This window comes from Eubalaena glacialis, chromosome 13, assembly GCF_028564815.1.
Source record: "Eubalaena glacialis isolate mEubGla1 chromosome 13, mEubGla1.1.hap2.+ XY, whole genome shotgun sequence".
In the NCBI taxonomy this organism is placed as follows: Eukaryota; Metazoa; Chordata; class Mammalia; order Artiodactyla; family Balaenidae; genus Eubalaena; species Eubalaena glacialis.
In genome coordinates this window covers 42,014,628-42,037,643 of record NC_083728.1, presented here as the reverse complement: position 1 = coordinate 42,037,643, position 23,016 = coordinate 42,014,628, and the positions used below count along the sequence as shown (strand labels likewise).

Below are 23,016 nucleotides of genomic sequence, written 5' to 3'. Positions count from 1 at the left end.
TGATTAAGTTGAAAAAAATCAGATTTCACATGCTTTATCCTTTTGATCCTACTATTTTTAGGTAAAATGAATCAGATGGGAGAAACTGAAGGTCTTCTGCTATAGATCTGCTTTGCCTGGTCAGGGACTTATCGTGGATCTCCTTGGTTGTCTTTCATTCATATCTTTTTGGTGAGAAGTATGCAGTGACTAATATCTCACCATAGATGGCACTATATGGATAATTTGTCAGTCAAGTTTTCCTTGCTGTGTCTTTTCCCAGGTAGAATGTAGTCAGAGTCACAGAGGCAGCCTGAGCTCCCAGGTATTTATCAGGCGGGAGTATTTAACAGACAAGATATTTCCTCCCTTATACTTTCCAAGACCCTCTCACTCTTCTCCAATACAGGCAGCAACACAGCATTCTAATTTTGTCTCAGGGAATGGAGGGATGGAAGAGAAGGGAGAACTTAAGAGTACCATTTTGGCTTGGTTCTGAGGGCACTCTTCTACCAAGGCTTCCTTGTCCCCAAGCCTAGGGGAAGTCCCAAGTCCTGAAGAGAGAAGCCTGTGGCTCCTTTCCAGTAGATGCTCTAGAAAGTTCCAAGCCCTGGTGTTCCCCAGTGGCTGGAACAGCAGGAGAGTTTTATCTTTACTCTCTCCCTCTGCCTAGGCCCTGGCAGAAGCACTAATCAGACAGCATTAAATGTCTAAAGCCATCAAAATAGAAATAGGGGACTAGGATAATTCACAACAGAGCAAATCAATCCTTAAGCAATGAAAGAGCTGATTGTCCTTCATGACACTGACATGACAAGTTACCTGCCCTGTCAATACTTTCTCCTTCTAACATCTTTGCTCAGCAATGCTAGAATTTCTTTTGAAATTCACAAGTAAGAAGTTTATTTGAAATAAATCCATAGCCCTCACCTTCTACCTAGAAGCTTATGAAAGTGACTTTCAATAAGGTTATGTAAAAAAGCTGATGCTCCTCATCGCACAGATGAGGAGCCTGATGGCAAGTCCTCAGCACCAGACTCTCACATGACACTTTACATGGGCTCTGTGACCAGGAAAGGGAAAAGGACGGCAGGGCATGGTCGCAAGCTAATCTCTGAATAGAATTCATGGCACTTTACTAAGGTGACTAGAAAGTTTTGAAAGTCAGGCTCTTTCCTGTTCAGTGTGTGGTTTTTACTGGGATGGTTACCTTGGAAATGACCTCATCATGGCATCAAAGCACCAACATGGAACTGCTACCTAGTTCGTCCTAAAAGCAGATGTAAGGTAACAGGGGCGAAGTGTTAAAGTGAAAAATAATGCTGTGGAGAGTCAAAGAAAGAAAATGTGGCTGGCTGTGTCTACAAACATAGTACTTTAAAAAAAAGAATGGATTCTGACTTGAAAGGAAGTATATTTACATATGTGCAAGCAGGATGGTAAAGGAAGAGAGAGCCAGCCTTTGAAGAGCTTCATGAATTTAGTCTATCTTCCATATATTATCTTATAAACCTTTATATACTATTTACTATATGCAAATATTAACTCATTCCATCCTCATAATAACTCTATGAAGTGGGTACTATTTTTATGCTTATTTTATGAATGAGAAACTCAGGTAGCTTGCCCAAGATCACATGGCTTACAAGTGGATAAAATGGGATTTGAACCTAAAGTCAGGCTTTGTGTTCCATGCCATTAACTACTATGCTATCCTGCTGTACAGCACATAATCTAGTACTAGGAGAAGGTAAATCATCATCATCATCACCATCATCATCATCCTAACAGGAAGAGCTAGCATTACCTGTGCATTGATCATGTGGCAGGCACAGAAATCCTATAAGAGAGGTACTTTTTACTTCCCATTTTCAGATGAGCAAACTGAGGCTTAGAGAGGTAAGCAACTTGTCTAAGGTCACAGGGGTACTCAGTGTGAGAGCTGGATCTGGAGGTGGTGCCAGGGCAACGGGAAGGCAGATGGTGGTGAGTGCGACTGATGATGTTTATCCACATAACTTTCCCAGCACTGGCCTGGATGAGGAACAAGGATGATGAAAAGGAGAGGATCCTGCCTCTGTAGCCGTTGGCTTCAATTGAGGCAATGTGGATTAGTCCTAAAAATAGCCCTGAATGAGACCAAGGAAGAGCTTTTTCCCATGATTTACTTATCTTTTTAAAACATGTGACTTTAATCTTTTTGTTAAAAGAAGCTGGGTTCCGGCAGGACAAATGACCCATCTAGCAGAGGCATGAGCATTAGCTCTTTGATTTGGATTTGTCTATCAAGATCTAAAATTCTTTTCCAGACTCAATTTACATTCTAATCTCCACAAGTAATTCAAAGGCACCCTCTAACATTTTTATTCTCCAATCCATGAGTCTAACTTGTAGGAAGAAAAATAAAATACAACAAAAAAAAATGTGTCATGCCAATGTGAGGACAACGGAAGTGCTAAACAGAAAATGTGACATTGTTTTGTGGGTTTTGCATAAAAAAAAAAAAAAAAAAAAATGCAGGTTACCTTTTGAAAGGGATAGCCAAACACGTGCAAATAACATCTTTCAAAGCCTGGAAGCACAGAGAAATCTTGACAAATTATGCCTTGGAAGACAGATGGCCTATAAATCCTTACAGAATCATCACACAGTTAGGATGGGCAAACTGAACAATGTGTCTGCCAACTAGCATGGCCACCAGCCTCACTTTGTTGAGCCAAATGCCAATTAGGCAGGATCTGGCACCCACATGTTTCGATGTCACTGGGATTAGGTGTTTGAGAATCCATTCATCACCATTCAATCCTCAGTCCTAATGTAATGATACCAGGGCATGTTGGAAAGCTACTGGTACAATGGCTTAGCACCTCCTAAAATCACTTGCAAGCACAGCTCTGAGAAGGTATGTCCTTGGCTCACATTTATTCCTGGTGCTTTGACCCTTATGTGAGCTCTGCTAGACCAGCTCAGAGAAAGCAAGTGCAGATGACTCTAATATCCCATGGCTCACCAAAATCTATTTGCCTGCTTACAGAAATAATCTATAAAATGTTCCCTTTTCAATTCTCTTTGCTTGGGCACAGACTTTCCTATTACATTTGCCAATTAACTGTGTTTTTGTATAGTGTATAAAGTTTGTTGGTTTCTTTGCCTATTGTATCCATTTCTTTTCAATCCTGGAGTTAGTATATTCTATACATGTTCTCAGGCATTATTATTTTATCTTAGGCTGAAAAGTGTCATGCATTCTTATTCCATCTTGATTGCAAAACTGTTCAATTACCATAACTATGTACAAATACAAGTCCAAGATATCGTGTAATAATCTCCACTAAATGAATATGTGCTCTTCTCAAAAGCCTTTGCAGATCAACCCCACGACCCAGCTGTCATGGCTTTTTGTGCCCCTGTAGTTCTCCCTGTATTCAGCTGAACTTGTTAATGTGGTTTTGTGTGAAAGTTTTTAATAATAGCACCTAACTTTGATTTAGCACTTTCCCTTTTTCAAAGTATTCTCACATCTGCAATTTATTTACATCACACTGTTCTGTTTGGTAGGTAAGACAGCATTTTATTATTTAACAGGACAGATAAACTTTGACCCAGTGAGATTAAACAGTCCTTTTAAGTTGACATGGCTAGATAAAAACAGAATCCAGATTGGTACCCTACTCTCTTAAACATGGGCTTGGAGTCTTTTTCACTAGATTTATGTAACGGCTGATTGATCATTTAGGGCTAGAGGTTCTCAGAGGGTAGGGAACAAGTCTGTCGCATTTTATTAGTGCACCATCACATTGTTCCATGAGAGGAGACCCTTCACAATGGTTCTTGACCATAACACAAAGGAGAGCAAAATGTTCTAGATCCTTAACGAGAATGTCATGTTCCTTGGGTAAGATGGACATTAGTTTTGCCCTGGACTGAGAGATGATGCAACATTTAATGGTTGCCTACCGTTCCTCATTCTTACTTCCTAAATTGCCCTACTGGTGCTACCTGGGATCACCTTTCAAATAAACTCTTTATATTTGGATTCTTCTCCCAGGGTCACTGCTGGGGGAACCTAAACAAAGGCAAGTAGTGTAAGCAGATAGGTTAGGGGGAGTCCCTGGAGAAGGAGAACCAGGCATGGTTTTCTTGACATAAGAGAACCCATTTTGGTCTAAGCCATTTAGTGATCTAAGCCTGGCCACAATGCTTACCCTTGAACAGGTCTCAGGAATCAACGGTATTAAGGGAACAAAGGAATGCAGGAACAAAGAAAAGGCAGTCAAAGGGTAGTGCAATGATAAAGCAGAGTCCTAGTTCCTCCTCAAGGGATATACATAATAATAATGTACCTTTGAGTTCTGCAGGAACTAAGGCCCCCTCCCAGGTGGAAGATGGAATGATGATGTTGACCCTCCTGACTTCAGTCAATTAAAGCTTGGACTCTCTCGACTTTTGCCTCAACTTTATGCTGAATTCTCATCTGCTCTAGCCCCTTCATGAATACGCAAGTACCCTTAGCTTAAAACTTCCCCAATTTTGCTGTTAGGGGAGACACTGCTTTGGAAAAGATCCCCGGTGTTCTCCTTATTTGCTGCAAGTAATAATCCTTCCTTCTCCCGATCTTTGGCTTGGCTGTGTCTATTGGCTCAATACCCACCAAGAGGCTAACCCAGTTTTTAGGTAACAGTAACAACATTAATAAGAAGCATTTTGGACTCCTTTTCTACACGTAAGGTAGGGTGTTAGGTGAGAAATTTAATTTTTTCAAACATCCTCAGTTAAGTCTTCCTCTTAAAATGGTGCCATCCCTACTCTGCAGGTAATTTTGCTTTTGCAACTGGAGTCCTACAGACTGCAGTGGTTCAGGAAGGGCTCCTAGAATCTCTATAATGAATGAATGAAATTATTGGTCATTCTCAGCTTCCTGACATTTCACCCATTGCCACGGTGCATTTTTCAGCTTTTCTGTGAAGTGTTAGGTTAGACAGTCTACCCCTCACCTCATCTGGCTTCCTTGTGGTCATCATATGTTTTCCATGGAGTTGATTCTCTCTGCATTCAATCAGCTTCCTTCCCGCTTATTTGGTGTAAAATCAACTATCAACAAAACTCAGCTCTGGGAAAAGCAGATGTTCGGGTCCAATGCCTGTGGCTTCCTGGCTTTTCTGCAGCACAGTGCAAGCTGCTAAGCCGTTCCTTCTAACTGAGCCATAGCCCGCCCCCTGACCCCTGCTGGCAAGGGAAAAGGTGTAACAGTCAGTGATTATTAATGCTTTGTTCTGATGGGAGGTTACCTCTAGGAGAAAATAGCCATTATTTGCTTTGTCCCATTAGTTCTCACCCACAACGGCAAGGCATCATGGGAAGGTATAGTCTGATGAGGGAGAGAGGTTGTAAAAACACTCAACAGACTGGGGTGGATTATGCTACCAAGTTCACTCCTGCACCTCTTTAAAACTTGCATTTGTTTTTGTCTTTTACTATATATATATATATATATATATATTTTTTTTTTTTTTTTTTTTTTTTTTTTTTTTTCCGACTGGTTGTTTTCTGAACAAAAGCCATTTCAGCTTTGAATGGACATGGTTGTGGCTTTCTGGCTAGATCTGTAATTCTGAGTGGACACTGAGGTCACAGAAAGAAAGGATGCAAGAGAAAATAACCAGGACTTCTGAGCCAGGCATTTGCTTTCCTCAAGCCCAGTTCCTCCCTCCTGGGAAAGGAGGAAATGCAATCAAGAAAGGAAATTCAAGGAAGTTATCAAGCCAACTGATGAACAGTGACATAATGGCTATCTTGAAAATAATTTTTTTTTTCATTTTTGTCAGTCTCAAATACTTCAGAGAAGTCTATGAATAAACAAAACACAGAGTTAAGAGGAGCCTGGAATATACTCACAGATGCTAATGTCATTCTTCTATGCCCTTCCACAGAGGCTAGCAAGTCAATAGGTGGGATTTAAATGTGATTGTAATCAATAAAATACTAGAGTGGCTTTTTGGCAGCTTTCTTAGTGTAGTAACTTAAGATATGAAAAGAACTGGCTACATCATACAGCTTTCATCTGTCTTTGTCTTTTGGGAAGAAAATCTATCTCATTTGAGTTGCCTCTGTTCACTCATTTTTGTTCTTTTATTTCTTTTATTGCTACACAGGTCATCTAGATAAAAGTATTTAAATGGATGCCACCTTAATGGTGAGGCAGATCATTAGGCCAGTGAATATCTCCTCCAGATGTGTGGTTTTTAAACTGAGCATCTCGAATCTCCTGGGGTTTGGGCAGAAGTGCCTGCATAGAATGGGATAGAGCAGGAGAATAAACAGGAGTAGGGCAGCCATCACCAGCTACAATGCAGGCTCCGCTCATTCAACCAAAATAGTGCTTCTAAAGGTTCTTCCTACACATTGACCAATCCAATGAGACATTGTGAGATGAAACAAACACAAATAAAAGGATGCTATGTCAAGGACAGTCTGAAAACCACTGCTATGGATGCAAATTGCTAACTTCTAAATAGTTGACATTGCATTTTTTGAGCAAGGCCTAATGGAGGGCTCCACGTGGGAGTCTGGAGTGGTGCAAAGAACTGGGACACAGAAAATATAGTCCTACTCTCAACATTGTCACTTAGCTGCCTCTTCTATGACCTGAGAGTTGGGGCTAAATGGCTAAGTCCCTTGTAGACAGGAGATCCCGTGATTTTGAGGCTATCAGCCAGGACTTCAGGAATGGTAACAGCTAAGGCAACATGTGACATGTTGGAAGGGATGAGCAATGGGCACAGCCCTTCCATTTTTTTTTTTTTTTTTTCTCTCAATGCTCAGCTACTCTGACCTTACCCATCTTTCACTTTAGATTCTGTTAAGGCCATTTATTGATAAGTGCTTGTCTTAGTTTTGGTTCTTCTAAAAGTAGGCTTTGAGATAAGGATTTGAGTGCAAGCAGCTTATTTGGGAGATAACCCAGGAACTAACAGTAGGGGAGTGGAGAAAAGAGAAGGGAAGAAAAGCCAGCAAATAAAGGGAACCTTATCAAGCAGGTTGCAGTTGTGGGAAACTGGGGCTCAATCATACATGGGAACTCTGGGAGAATGTGAAGAACACGTATCAGAAATGTGCCACACAAGGGGCAAGGAAGAGAGGTACTACCACCTGAGTGAAAATTACTCCTGGGGCCATGAAGTGCTGGGCACTTGTAGGCTTGCTGTGGTTGGGCTGAGAGAAAGTCCCAGAGATTTGCAGAAGATGCTGTTGACTGTGTTGGAACCATGTATGCCGAGGGATACAGGATCAGCACTGATGTTTGCTAGAACTGGTATCATCCCATTTTACAGATGAGGAACCTGAAGTTCAAGCAAGTCAAGTCACTTGCCTGAGGTTAACTGGCTTAACCATAACACAGTGCCAGTCTCTTTCCTTAATTATGGCATGTTTGATGTCTCAAGAATGCATAATACACACTAATAAAAATAATCATTATTTTTTATAACTTCTACCTAGTAAAGGGAAATGGTGTTGGGAAAATAACGATTTTAAAAACTCTATTAGGAAAATTAAGTGATAAAGTAAATAGTAAGATTCCAGTGTAAATCTTTACATTTTAAACTATAATTATAATTCCAATTTAATAAAAATATAGATAAAATATTGATCGAGTCGGAAATGAACATTTGTGCACAGATATGACTCACCAGATTTTTTTCAGGTTTCATCACCAAATGAGTCTAATTTTTTATTAATTGCAATAAGTAAAATAAGCCTGTTAGCCAAGAGACAGCAGCATTCAGAAATGCCTCTGCCCAGTGCTCTGAATCTCACTTCCAGACTCATAAATAATTTGGCACAAATGCCAATTCTCATTTTTCATTAGTTCAGATCAACAAGGGTTCAATAGGCAACAATTAATACATGCAACCTTCTTATCATAAGCAACTTACTTAATTCTTCCAGAAATTCTCTCAGAATATTTTCAAAGATCAGAAAACTAGGGGGTGGAACTGGTCAAAGAGATTAAATGGCTTCCTAAGGTAAGGTAAACAGAGATGATGAATTGTTGATTTGTGACCAGTTTTAGTGGGATCTGCTGTTTTTATCTGCCTGGTGACTAGTCCTCCTTTTTCTAGGTACACACCCCAGGTGAATTTCAGGGAACCACCCCTCTCCCACTGTCAGTCCACATGGCTCAGGTAGCTGACTCCTTATTGGCTCGAGGGAGAGTCATGTGACCAAAGTCTGTCCAATTGGTACATTCCATCCTCCAGGCCACAATGATCCTAGTTCAGGAGTGGTCCTGGGTGGCTTAAGCCATGTTCTGGTTTCTGGTATTTCGATGGAACTATGAGATTGGTAGGCCTGGAGCTGCTGGTGGCTTCCTTGTCACTTCAGGAGAGTCTGCCCAAGAATTACAGCCAGTGCAGAGGACATGATGGGAGATGACAGGTCTTGATGACATCATTTGAGCCCCTGGATGTAGTCATGCCTTAAGTCATTAACACCCTCACTTTTTGCTTATATGTACCTGTCAATTCCTTTCTGTGCTTCAGTCTGAGTTAAGTTTGTCATTTTTCAACTGAAGGAGTTCCACCTAATACTAAAGGTTGCATGTTTCCAAGTCCAGTGCTCTCTCTAGCACACTCTGGGTGCTTCTTGTTGTTGATAATAATGACACAGTATAATTCACTTGCATAAATATTTTAAAATAAAACAATATTAAAAATACAATAGGGTTATTTCTAGTATGCAAATCATTGTTAGCTTAGGTCTATTTAGAGCAAATATGCTTGCTATACCTGAACTTCTATTTGCTTTGCTTAAAAACAAATTGTTCTGCTATTATTAATTTTGAGTTCAACTATTAAACTATTAACTCATGGAGTACTGATCAAATACTAAAAGTTTTAGTTTCATCTTAATTGCAACAAAGCAGGGAAGCTTTTTTATACCACACTGTATAAAAATTTAAGAGGAAGAACTGCTGATAAAAAAGAAACGTAGCTTGAAACATCTGCTAATATTATGATCTGTTATATTAATTCAATTGCTTAACAAATTCTCATGAACACCTGCTCTTCACAGAAGAATAAACATATGAACAAACTTAACTCTTTTCTTTCAGTTTGGCAGTTTAAGCATAATTTGGCCTTCTTTTACAGACAAAGCTGCTGAATCTAGAGGTCTGCAGCCTGTTACCTAAGGCACCAATAACTATTTCATTTTTCATGCTAATTTTACTCAATGCCTTTCTTCTAAAGAATTTAAATTATAAACAAAATAACTCTAAGAGACAAGAGTCTTCAAATGGACATTCATGACCCTTTTGTTTGGAAGAGGCAGGAGTCATTGTGCAGCCCTGTGTTAAGCACAGTTAGGCCTACAGTGCAAACAACATGGTAAGGAAGAAACATTTGCTGACTTGGGGCCACAGCATTTTTCAGTGTGTGATTTTAAATTGTAAAAATAAACCTAACTCCCTTGAGAATAGTATCTTCTGCAGCAAGATTCCAACTCTGTGAAACCCAAACATGTGAACATTTGGCCTTAGACTGCACAGAAACCTTCTGATTATTTATAACCAATACATACATCCACAGAAACAGAAATTCCGGCGTGGAATGTGGGTAACGTCCTCATGACAGGGGGCCAACAGAGCATCACTGTTGGTCAGCTCTTCTGGGTTTTCACTTCACACTTCCAGCTGCTATGCCATCAGTCAGCTCACTTACGCTCAGCTTTAGCCATTAGGCTTTTAGCCACATTGAAAACTTTTCATTAATTTAAGATTACCTTTTATGTCAAAATTATACCAAATGCATATAAAAACTAAACATTAGCATATGTCAATTTTGTGTATTGCTTATTTGTTTAACACCTACTTTAAAATATATTTCTTGTATCAGATAGTATATGTATATTTATGCTATTATATATGGATTTTCTGTATGTATCTTATTCCCATGATTTTATATCAAATATAGGCAGTATGGAAGTGTCTTTCTCTGATAAATGAAACTGAGTTTGTGGTCAATTTAATTATTGCTTGGGCACATTTGAAGAACTAGTAAAAATGTAAGGTGCCACAGAAAAAATGATAATGTAATATTAAACTTCCCTACTTATTTTCTTATGTGTTTATTGATTAAAACATATTAACTAGTTGACTGAAAGTTAAAAACTGTGCTTTCTTGAAGAGCATCTTGGTATGACATCTTAGGTAAGTCATTTGACCTCAAAGCTTTGGTTTGCTTCTTTGTAAAATGATAATAAACATTTTGAAAGTCACATGATAAGTGAGAGCTAATTTCCTTGCATATCAGTCATCATTGAAGCCATATAATAAATACTTTCTTAAATTGTACTTTGTTGCATATAAAAAGGAGTTCCTGTAAAGATCTTAAAGTCAAACATCAGATATTATAAACTGCAAAATCAAGTAAAAAATGATTTTCATCCTTGGAAAAATATTTCAAACTTTTGATTACTAAAGAATTGAGGTCTAACTCAACAATTTCTTATTCCTACAAATAAACATTTCAAAATTGTTATCCTTTTGACTGTGAAACAACAATTGCTAGAATAAAACAATCTTCTCTAATCTTCTTTGTTCACATAAACAGAGCCAAAGCAGCAAACAAAATGACTTGGTGTGAGACATCTCAAGTTTATCTTCCTACTGGAGTTTTGGGGTTGAGAAATGAATACTGTGATTTTAAAAAAATCACATCAATGCTGACAGAGAGGCTTCATGATCAATATCATATTAAGTTGTAGAAAAATAAATCAAGTTGCTATTTTTTAAATATACCTGAATTTTACATGTCTGCATGATTATGGAATTCACACCTAGTACAGCTCTAAGATGGAACTAAATACTCATGCAAATGTTAAGAGATATAGTCTTAATTTCCATTAGAATCAAAATCAGTTCTTCCAGGATGATAGAGTTTTACAGTAACCTATTGTAGTATTTTCCTTTGTATCCTCTACTTTGTCCAAGTCATCAGAGTATGATGTATGGGGGCATCACGCACTAGATGAAGCCTGGACCACCAGCAAGGTGGTATGAAGGGAGGAGAAAAGGGCAAAGTTTAGGTTCTGAAGTGCCTCATTGGTTTCACAAAAGCTTTTTGTTTTCCTGGTGGCATGGGCTAACTGTTTTTAGAAGTCTTGTCAGAATTGTTAAAACACTGTGTTAGTTATTTTTGGCGAAGTTTGGATTTCAGAAGGGAACTGTCAAGCTATCTATGAGAAATCTCCAAGGAGTTCTTCTGGTTTAATGAAAGAAGAAATCCCATCTCTGTGACACCAGGGAAGAAAGGGCATCAGATCTGAGGGGGCTGGAGGGGAAGGCCTGGCAAGGCCAACATGTACTGTTGGGTCAGTTGTTTCCTTTGACCTCGGCAACAGTAAGAATGATGACAACAACAAAGGCAAAGTGCCTGACGAAGAAACTAAGACTAAAACTAAAATATGTAAAATGATAAAACTAAAAATTAAAATAATTCATCTATAAATTCCCAAATAATAACATGTAAGATAGAATTAGTGATAAGATTTTACTTTGATATTTAATAAATACTCTCATTTTTCATTTAGAGGATGGTTTTAAGATAACCATCTTATTAATGACCACAAGCTTGCCAGAGTTATTTGTTACTTATAAATTATTTGCATATTAACATGCAATTTATTTCTTAATAATTGGTTAATTGCACTTTATTTTCCTCCCTATGGAATGACTAGTCAATTTACAATAACATCAGTAATAACACACTAATATTCTCAGTGAAGGTATTTCAATCCAGATGACACTTGGTCTTAGTGGTAAAGGATGATCCAGTTTAGAGACCATGATGCCACATATAGTTGAAAACTCCTGGCAACTGAATTTTCATGATCTTATTTTGGCAAGTCATTTCTCCAGAATCAAAAATATATATTTCTCAATAACTTTCAGGCATCTTAGTGCTGTCTTTCTGATACCAGTTTTTTTTTTTTTCCTACAAACACTAATTTTTTTTTTTAACACAGAAGGCCAAAGTTTAAAATATCTTTTCAAGTGGAAAAATTCATCAGTAGTGTAAACTATAAACTACTATAAGATAAGGGTCTAATGGACTGATTATTCTCTTTAGTTTTAGAGATTTAGAAAAATCTATGGGTCATGTCAAAGAGCTAGAAACAGACCCAAAAGGGCAACCTTTAAGATAATGAATTTCCTGTCTGAAAAAAAGATGCATTCAGTCACTGGGAAACAAAACAAATGATTGGACATTTAAAAAACAATGTTACACACACACACACACACACACACACACACATATATATATACATAACAACAACAAAAACATCACATACTAAACTCTAAAAAAATCTTCTGATTAAACCACCAGTGATTTAAGTCAGAGAGAAAAGCGGGCATATAAATGTGGGAAACCCTCCTGAATAATCCTTGATGTATATGACTACAAAGGGTGGCCCACTCACAATTAGAACTCGAGCTTTGCTCTGGTGTGGGAAAAAGTGGACTGACCTTTTCTGGCAAGACTGTTGTTGGGTTCATACTTCTCAATCAACACTTGGACTTGCTCTTGCTTTAAAGGTGGGTAAAGAATTTCATTTAGCCTGGGATCTCGCTGCTTGAGGTTGATAAAATCCATCATCTGATCAACTGTAAGGTATGGTTTGCTTTTGGCACCACTAAAAACAATTAAAAACCAGGAAATTAGAAGGTTTTTCCACCAAGTCTCATTCATATATTTGCATTTAGCTATGTGGAAACAAACTCCTGCCATACCTGGCAAGAGCATGCTATACTGGAATTCCTATCTTGCCCTAAAAACATTGTGTTGTTCCATCACAAACTTTTACAATCACTGCCACCAAATCCCAATGCCCCTGAACTATACCAAATGCATAAGAAAACCACAATAGGGAAATACTGTATCTTGTGTGTGAAGATGCACCACTCTAAATGGAACACAGATTATGGGTTGTTTTTTGATTATGATGCTAAACTTCTGGTTTAGTCATCAAATTCTCATATCCCGCTTAATCATCTAAAGATGTATTTATTTCTCATTACTAAAAATACCCAATATGTTTGGGCACATTTTTCTTTTCATTAAAATTATGCTTCAGCAAGAGTCTATAACTCTGCAATATAGTGTGATTCAAACTTCCCATTTCAATTCTGTTGACAACCCAAAGACAAGTTCAATAGTACAGATATTGCAGATGTTCAATCAATAGTCGATGGCAATGAACATGACAAAGTGAGTACATCTGATATTCTCAGCAGCACTGTTTGCTTGTTTTTCATATGAAGACATCTTTATTTAGTCTGTCAGTTTTGGATTGATCTGTCATCACATAGATTTCAGTATATCAAGAAACGTATTGATAAATTGCTACTTCCCCATATTTACCTTGGTGTTTTGATTTGTTTTTCTTTTTTTTTCATTCATTTTTTAAAAAGTAATGCCTATATGATTTCTAACATAAAAGCAAATGATTTTCAGCTGGGAAGGTTCTTAGTAATTCAAACTTCTCATTTCATTAATGTGATGCAAAGAGGTAATATGACGGGTTCCCATGTCAGCATTCTTTCTACAACAGTCTATCTCCACAAAGTAAGCCTAGATGCTTCTCTGTTCTAGCCATAATCTTCAAACCACACAGAGCCCCCTGAGGATTCCAAAACAGAGACACCCTGCAACAAATCATAGCCAACTTCACTCATTAAAAGTGGTGGTTGAGGGCTTCCCTGGTAGCGCAGTGGTTAAGAATCCGCCTGCCAATGCAGGGGACAAGGGTTCGATCCCACATGCCCAGGAAGATCCCACATGCCGTGGAACAAGTAAGCCCGTGTGCTACAAATACTGAGCCTGCGCTCTAGAGCCCACAAGCCACAACTACTGAGCCTGCATGCCACAGCTACTGAAGCCCGCGCGCTTAGAGCCTGTGCTCCGCAACAACAGAAGCCACCGCAATGAGAAGCCCGCGCACCTCAACGAAGAGTAGCCACTGCTCGCCGCAACTAGAGAAAGCCCGCGCACAGCAACGAAGACCCAACGCAGGCAAAAATAAAAACAAATAAATAAATTAATAAAAAAAAAAGTGGTTGAACCTCAGGGGTAGGAATGCGTGATTGTCTCCATCAAATTACACAGAATCACTGCTATTATTCATCGTGTACAAACAGGTTCTGCCATCTCCCTCTACTGCTCAAAATCCTGCCCTAGCTAGCACCCTGAGTACCATCGCCAAGGCAGAACAAAACGAGTTAAAATGTGTTCCCTTACAATTCGGAAAAGATGTTATCAATTTCAGGTCGAGGACAAAGGTTGTTCAGGAAAACTCTGTACACTTCTGGAGTGAAATCTTCTTGAGGTATCGAATCATTCTGGGGAATAAAACAAGAGGGTCAGTAAATGGTCTTTTTCTTTGTTATCTTTCATCCTCCCAGTTTTGTCTCTCTCTCTCTCTCTCTCTCTTCCCTCCCTCCCTCCTTCCTTCCTCTTTTCCTTCTTTTATTGGGTTGGCCAAAAAGTTCATTTGGGGTTTTTCCATAAGATCAATAGGAGGTCAGGGTGAACATTCAGAAAACATCTATGAGGCCAGCGGTGGAGTTCACTTGGACACTGGCTTTGAGGTATCAAAAGATTTATTTTCTGTTTTTTCATTATATTTTAAGCTTAAGAGTTTTCTCCTTCTAAAGGGATGTTAAGGCAATTTCTGAAGTACAGTCAATAAATAAGGTTAGACCTAGTGAAAACAGGGTCTGTTCAGCAGATTTTTTTTTTTTTAGGTTGCTGTTTTTGGTGACTTCAATCTCATTTTTAATTGTGATAAAATATACAGAAGATAAATATAGCATTTCACCATTTTTAAGTGTACAAATCAGTGGCATGAAGCACATTCACATTGTCTATGTGCTGTTTAGCAGACTTTTGAATGAATGTATTTTTTTTTTAAAGTAAAGAACCTGGAGAAAGACATTTTCAAAATGAAAAGATAAAATCCTAATTTTGTGTCTTTTTTTCAAACAACGTTCTTTCTGGTTTAAGTAATCTGATAAGTTGCAAAACAGTTTTCATAAGTAGGACATCAGTCATTATTTCTCACTGATTCCTCTTGGTCCTATTGTTTGGAAAGCAAGTCATTGATATAAAAAGTGACTTCTATGACTTATTTTTCTGTTTAGTCGGGCTGCCATGGAAACAGGAAGCATGTATTCAAGCCTTTGTTAACAGGAAGGACATTCTTCATGCCGTTTTTCCTTTTTCAGGTATGTGTTTATATGATTATTTTTATTTTCAAGTCCTTAAAACAAAGAAAACACCCTTCCTTTTACCGTATTCTTATTTTTGGAAATGTACCTTTACAGAAATATCTAAAAATTATTGTCTGAATTATGGTCTGAGACTACACTGCTTGCTAACAGATAAGAAAACTTAGCTCACCACTTGGCAAACAGCAGGAGTCTCATATTTGAGAAATGAACGAATAAAATAATATTTTCTTTACTAAATCGATTTATAGAGCAGAAAAAAAAATCCATTTTGCAAAACAGCATTTTGAGACAACCAAACAACACATGTATCATTTATATATAGCAAGATGCATTACACCATTAAGTTCAGTTACCTGGACACCAACTTTGAAATCATGAGCATAAGTGGCCAATTCCTAGAACAATGGGAAATTCCCATAAATTGTTTCATGGTGTTTTGCCACTCAAAAGATGGGGACAAGTATAACCTATAAACAGGTTTCCAAAATTCCGTTTAATTTATTGATACAAAATGAAAGAAAACCTTTTGGCTGGACAATGCACACTTTTTTAGTGCCACCCTCTCTCAGAGTTAGACACCCATGTCTCTTTTAAGTAGTTTTTAAAATAGCCAGAAATGAGCCTCTCTATCCTACTCTTTGGCTGAGAGATACAGGGAAGAGAGATTTAAAAACAAATCTCAAGGAAATACTCAGTGGCTCTGTTGGCCAACTCAAGCATCAGACTTTATTGGATTTGATGAACCCCAAATTTGTTCTCCCAGTCTCCTTACTGTTTAGTTACTATTTAGAGCTCACTCTACCTACCCGTCCCCCCAGCATACAAATAAACAGATTTGTCTAAGGATATCAATCATTGTTTTCCTTTTCTTACTGACTTCTTTTTTTTCTCCCTTCTTGTCTTAGCTTAAAATCTCTTCCTTTTAGACCAGGTTTTGTCTTCCATTCTGTGCTACCATCACACCACACTTATCTCATATTTCAGTACTTATTTAACTGTTTTGTGCTCCCAACTGTACAGTTCTCTGTATTACTTGCTAACCTGCAGATCAACACAAGCTAGGACTTGTGTGTTGCTTGTTAGCTGCTAAATCTGTAACATATAGCAGGTCCACAATAAATATTTACTAAATGAATGAGTGTAATTTATGACAAAAGTGGAAGTTGACAGCAAGTATGCTTCCCACAGAACATCAGATTCAACTAAAGCCATTTGCATAATATTCCATAAACATAATTTCATAGAGCAATATGCTTTTCTAAAACTCTAACCATGTTTACTTACCAGCTATGAATTAGAACTTCCTATTAGAGAGGACACATTGATGAAATAAGCTGAATAAATACAGTATTATATTACCAGTTGGATGTTAGCACATAGAAAATGGACAACATTTCAATACAGCTTCATTTTTCTCTTGCCCAACTTGACGGAGGAGGATACCCTTTAGGGTCAGTGGGTGAAAATGGGAGAAAATATATGTTGGAGAAATAAGTTAAAATGAGCACCACTGAAAACTCAAGTGAAAGAGTATGGGGGAGATAATTAGGGAAAAGCTACAGGCAATTACCAATTCTGAATATTTTAAATAAGGCTGAAATTCACAAAGGTCATTCACCTATTTTCTTTTCCTGGACCTCATGATTTGGTGAAGTGGATAGAATAGATTCATTGCCCTGTTTAAGCAGGAGGAAACTTAAAGTCCGATACTCTTAAGATTGTACCCCAAGTTCAAATACTCTTCTGTGAACCCTTCCTTACCAAACCAGGTAGAGATGACACATTCTTTTTTTGTGTCCAAAATCCACCTTTATATACCTTCCTTAGAGCATCCATCACACGATTTTTCCTTTATTTTTTATATTTCTGATGATCTACTAGACTGTGTTTTTGAGCAAAGTGACTATCTCTTATTTAATTCCTTTGTGTCCCAAGAATGATGTCCGGCATATAATATGCACCTAATCAATGTCTGTTGGGTGAACCCGGGTATGGGACCAGACCTTAGGTCTTCGGTCTCCTAGTCCAGGACTTGGTTCACCACATCATGGCTCGAATACAAAACAGATTGTCAGTGATTATTTGTTGCCATTGTTATCAAAACTTTTTGAGGGAGAATTAAGAGACCAATACAGTCAGAATCAGGCCCATTTATTCCAGAAACTACAAAGAATTTCCATACTTTAAAAACATAGTTGCTTCAATTCCATGCTTGTATACAAAGAATCTCAAAAGAGAAAAGATTAAACAAAAACTTGATGATAGTACTGGTGGCGTTTACATTTCCAGATTCCAAAGACCAAGTTATGACATATCCACATGCCAAATTAAAAATAAAAAAAGAGAAAAAACTCACATATATGTGCATATAAAAAAATACTCAGAGGATAATAGGAATTGATATTTATTGAGCACTTACTGTATGTCAAGTATATAGTTCTATGAGCTTTACTTGAATGTTTTCAGTTAATCCCATGTCAACTCTATGAGGTTGGCATGGTTAGGGACCCCTTTTACAGATACATACACTGAAGAGATGGGAGGTTACAAAACTTGTCTAAGGCATCAAATTGAGGGGGGGTGGCGGTTGCTATGTTTTGAAGTAAGGTCGCTTGATTCCTCAACTCACACTGTAATCCAGAAAACTAAATTGCATATCAGTTTTTGGATACTGTTTGTATTTTCTTCTTTATACATTTGTAGATTTAAAAAACAATTCTATAATAAACAGGTATTTAACATTCAGAAACATTATTCAAAAACATATTAATTTAATTCAGTGGACATTAATGAATAAGGAGTCCACATACAGATTTTATCTTAACAAATCAATGAATTATTTTCTGGTAAATTCAGGATTTCAACCTATTCTCAGTATTTTTGTTCTAAAGTTATAAATCAAAAGTTGAGACAGCCAGAGAGTACATGAAATAATTACAAGTAAACTACTGATAATGAACTGAATACATAATGTGGTTCTAAAATGGAACTGTGATATTAGTGATTTTAAGAATCACAGCTGAATGAATTTCTGATTTACATTCTGGGTATAAGGCATAGGAGAAAGGCAACCTATTACAGTTATCCTGGGAGAAGTTCTTTTGTAAATTTTGTTCATAGTATTCTTTAGTAAAATTTATGGAATTCTTTAAATCCAAAATAATCGCTGTTTTCTTTGGTATTACATGTATGTTGATAACTATAGTAAACTTTATTTTATAAAAAAAATATGGATTTATTCTTATCTTCTTCATTAAAAGGTCAGTGCTATGCCAAGACTATAATATGATTCCAAATGTCAGTGAGCTTTTTTTTCAAGTTAGTAAAGCCTTAAATCAAAGGGAATTTGGTGCATACACACTATTTTCTGTTCTCAGAAAGTTTGTGAGTAAAGTAGTAGTTTTCTGAATATGGAAAAGTCTTCAAAGCTCTCACTGGAAAATACGTTTGGATTATTAAAGAAGACAGTAATTGCTTTGTCTCTCTTTTTAGATATAGTACTACTTTTTAACAATTAAGGTAACTTTAGCAAGCATTTGAAATCTCTAAAGGAGTACCCTTTAAGGAATGTGTTATTTCAATGGATCATGTTGGTCAGGATACAAGTTCAAGTGCATTAATTATCCCTAACAATGTGCACAAAGATAATGTTTTAAAAATCTCAACAGGATATCCACAGTATTTCTGGTAATGTATCTATTTACAGAACACAATTAAATCTAGTTTGAACAACCACTGGCTATATAAGGCTCCCAGATATGTATTACTGTCTACCATTTACGTAACCTTTTCTTCTGTGGAGTGTTTAAAACACCTCTTGTCAGTGTATCTTTGCTAATTAGTGGATATTTTCTACGGCCACTGTTCTGTAGATATGAAATTACAACAAGGATTTAAAATATAGTCAGTTCAATGAAACATTTATTTCCTAGCTCTGAAACTGACTTTGGTTTTTAGATCTTTTTACAGCATTGTAATTCTACGAGTCCTCCAACTAAAGTATACTTTACTGTGAATAATGAGCTTTCAAAACTTTATGATGGAGGTTGATTATAGTTTTTTAAAAATCTCCAATTTGTTTTCAAAAAATTGTCATAACATTTAATTTACTAAAGATAAATTTTTTTTTTCAATTTAAACGTAACTCCCGTTATTTGAATTTCATTTTCCTTTAAAAATGTCTCCAGTTGACATTGGTTTGAAAGTGTGAACCTATAATAGACATAGTGGATTGTAAAAACTCAATTTGTATTTATCGACTGAATTGTCAGAATCCAATTGTTTAGAAAATTGCAATTTACAGAGAATTGATTGATGGGTTTGATTTCCTATTCAGCTTCATTTTTTTATTCCTTCTTTCTCTTAGCTAGTTTTATAGTAATAAGTTAGCATGTTTGATCTTTTTTATTTTTCACAAGATGTTATCCAGTAAAGGTCAATTCCGGAGCAACTGCAGAGGAAAAAAATTCTTTGCATGTCTTTCTAAATTAGTGTCTCACACTTTCTTTTCATGCGTAAATGCAGTGGTCTTTTTTCAGTTACTCAAACCAGTACATTTTTTCCAGCCTCAGGGTTTTGCACATATTGTTTTCTTTTTCTGGAATGAACTTCCCTTATTTTCAGTGGCAGTGCTCCATTCCTTTTGTTCATGGCATTCCCCCCCAATTTACACGTCAGTCAAAGTGTTTGACTAGCGCCTCCAGAGATTATATGGTCCTTGAATCCTGGGACTGGAACTTCATTTTGCTCACTACCATATTCTCAGTGATGGAGGGCACATAGTCAGAGCTCAAGAGATATCTGTTGAGTCTGAATGGGTAAAGAAGATGTGGTACATATATACATAATGGAATACTACTCAGCCATAAAAAAGAACAAAACAATGCCATTTGCAGCAACATGGATGGACTTAAGATTATCATAGTAAGTGAAGTAAGTCAGAAATAGAAAAACAAGTACCATATGATATCACTTACATGTGGAATCTAAAATATGACACAAATGAACTTATGTATGAAACAGAAACAGACTCAGAGACATAGAAAACAAACTTATGGTTACCAAAGGGGAAAGGTGGTGGGGGAGGGATGGACTGGGAGTTTGGAATTAGCAGATGCAAACTACAATATTATATATAGGATAAATAAGCAACAAGGTCCTACTGTATAGCACAGGGAACTATATTCAATATCCTGTGATAAACCATAATGGAAAAAATATGAAAAAGAATGTATATATATACACATATATATACATATATATATAACTGAACCACTTTGCTATACAACAGAAATTAACACATTGTGAATCAACTGTATTTCAATTAAAGAAAAGAAAAAAAATAGGTAAAATAAAAAAAAAATATTTGTTGAGTCAAGGACAAGACCTTAACAGTTATATCTTTCCTGCTCTAAAGCATCAAATGAAAGAGCAATAATAAACAAGTTTGATCATTTTCTTTTGCTTTATTAAAGTGAAGGTTAAACGTTTGGGGGCCTTTCCACACCTCTGTCCAGTGTTTGCAACATCAGCAGCTTTTTCCACAGATAGCAAGAAACTGACAGCGGAGAGTGACTTTTTTTTTTTCTTTTCGGTTACCGACCAAAGTCGTTAATAAACTTCACTTTTCTGAAAAATATTCACAAGAATTGGCTGATGTAACTGATGCAACGGCTCTCAATACTTTTCATAACTTAACCATACATTTAAGAATGGCTTCTCAACTTCATTCAGTGCAACTTCAACGTTGCCAGCATGTTTCAAGAGACTCAAAGGTTCTTCTTTGGGTATAAGTGTTATTCTTGCTTACTTGTTGCTTAGATACTGGGATAAAAATAATTCATAATAGAAAGGAGTGTTCTGCATATAGCACAAGAAAAAGGTTTTATGCAACAGACCCAGCTATCCCGGAAACAATGGTAATTAGAGCCAGGTATGTAGAAATGCATTGAAATGAAGGTGAATTACTTTAAGTGGTTAATGTATATTAAGTGCCTCGAATGTATTGGGAGAAAAAAAAAAAAAGCATCTTACAAGCTTATCCTCTCATCTACTTGACTACCATAGGAGCAAAGTAGGCAATTTTCAAACTGTTTTGATCCTGTACTCCTCTTGCAAAAGCCTTTTGAGAACCACCCTGCAATGTACATAAATATATTTATTTATAAAATGTACTGCCATTCTAATTGCTTATTAACTTATAAATATTAGACCTAGACATTTAAAAAGGGGGATAAGATGAAATTAATATTTTAAAATACTCCTAATCATAATCTATAATCATTATCTAATATCTCAAGGGACATCAAGAAAGGATTTATAATTAATAAGAAGCTTAAATTCTTAGTAACGTTAATATATTTTGACCAGTACTTTTTTTGTATTAATTGGTTATTATTTTTTTTTTTTTCAATTTGCAAAGGGTCTTTCTAATTGAAAATGTTGGAGTTATGGGAATGAAAGAAACTAATACAGTGACCCCGTATATTGTACATATTAACAAATAAGTCCTATGGACTTCTTAGTTTTAAAAATGTTTGGATAATATTGGAGCAAGATATATTTTAGTATGATTATTCAGGGCTATTTAGCAGTGCTAGTTTTAGGAAGGCAACATGCTCACCCTTGAAGATGGAAGACTACAAGCCTCTAAAGCAGTTTCAACTCGCTTCCGGTCTGCTGAGAACAAGCGGTATACGCTGTGAAGTGAAAGCACACCACGTGAGAGATGCTTAAAAGGCATTTGGATCACACTTGTAGATGACGCCAGCTGAAACATTCCATTCAGTCAAACCTCCTTATAATTCATCTTTAGAGAATTAAAAGATACTTATTGTTCTAGCATCAGCATATGTGTTCTGGAAGATCTATGTGTGTGCTTTTTAAAATCAAAGTGCCTAAAATAAAATCGATATTTTGAGACAATGGCGATGACCCAGTTAAAAAACATTGCACTAAATAGCCTCTGGTATTGTATTAAGCACTAAAATCAACATCCTTGACAACTCTGTCTCCTTGCTGCTACTCACTGCTCTAAAGGTGTACGTTGCTAATATTATTAATAATAAACAATTAATTAATAGTATTAATTATTATTAATAATGTAACTTTTTATGAGCAGAAGCCCACTGGTAGCTAGTAAGTCAAAGGTTAAAGGCTTTTGACTGAACATGGTCTAGAGATGTGCTTTTGTTGGTCAGTAATTTGGTTTTAAAAAATATAACTTAAGTACTGAACAATTTAATATAACAATTTGGATTTATGGGTTCTATTGAAACATTAGAAAATCTAGCGTCCAGAGCCCACCAGTCCCACAGGGAATATGGTGGAGTTGAGTTGTCCTTGTCTCCTTGAGACGGGGTTTCACTCTTCAGTTTTCCTTCCTGTTCCTGGCCTGCTTCATCATGCATGTTCCCTGCCTGGCTTTTGTTGACATTTGAGTTTGCAACCCCTGCTTCAAGGCTAGTGTCATCTTGGAAGAAAGAGGCATTGTGGTCGCCCAATTTCCATTCCTAGAATAGATCTGAGTCTCAGATGGTCTTTTAGGTTTAACAGCAAGGGTCCCCCATCCCCTCCACCCCCTTCCTGCTTTGGTGTTTCTTGAGAATGATGCCACAGGAAGGGGGGAGGCCCAGGAAATCTCTATGAGAAAACCAGCTGCACTGATGTGCATATGGAGTGTGTGGGAGAACAGGGTTACCACACATTTCCATGCTCCTACTTGGACCAAAACAGAGCCATGGCACGGA

The 23,016-nt window shown here is 36.9% G+C and overlaps 1 protein-coding gene across 4 annotated transcripts in view; it reads right to left on the bottom strand.

Annotated features, from left to right (window-relative positions):
- Positions 1 to 23,016, bottom strand: part of PLCB1 (phospholipase C beta 1) — a 684,234-nt gene that overhangs the window by 175,166 nt on the left and 486,052 nt on the right. For all 4 annotated transcript variants that reach the window (XM_061209981.1, XM_061209982.1, XM_061209983.1 and 1 more), the window contains exons 7-9: positions 21,891 to 21,966; positions 14,277 to 14,377; positions 12,506 to 12,672 (exon numbers count right to left, since the gene is read on the bottom strand). In XM_061209981.1, coding sequence (XP_061065964.1) covers positions 12,506 to 12,672; positions 14,277 to 14,377; positions 21,891 to 21,966 — 344 coding nt within the window. The remainder of the gene's footprint in view (positions 1 to 12,505; positions 12,673 to 14,276; positions 14,378 to 21,890; positions 21,967 to 23,016) is intronic.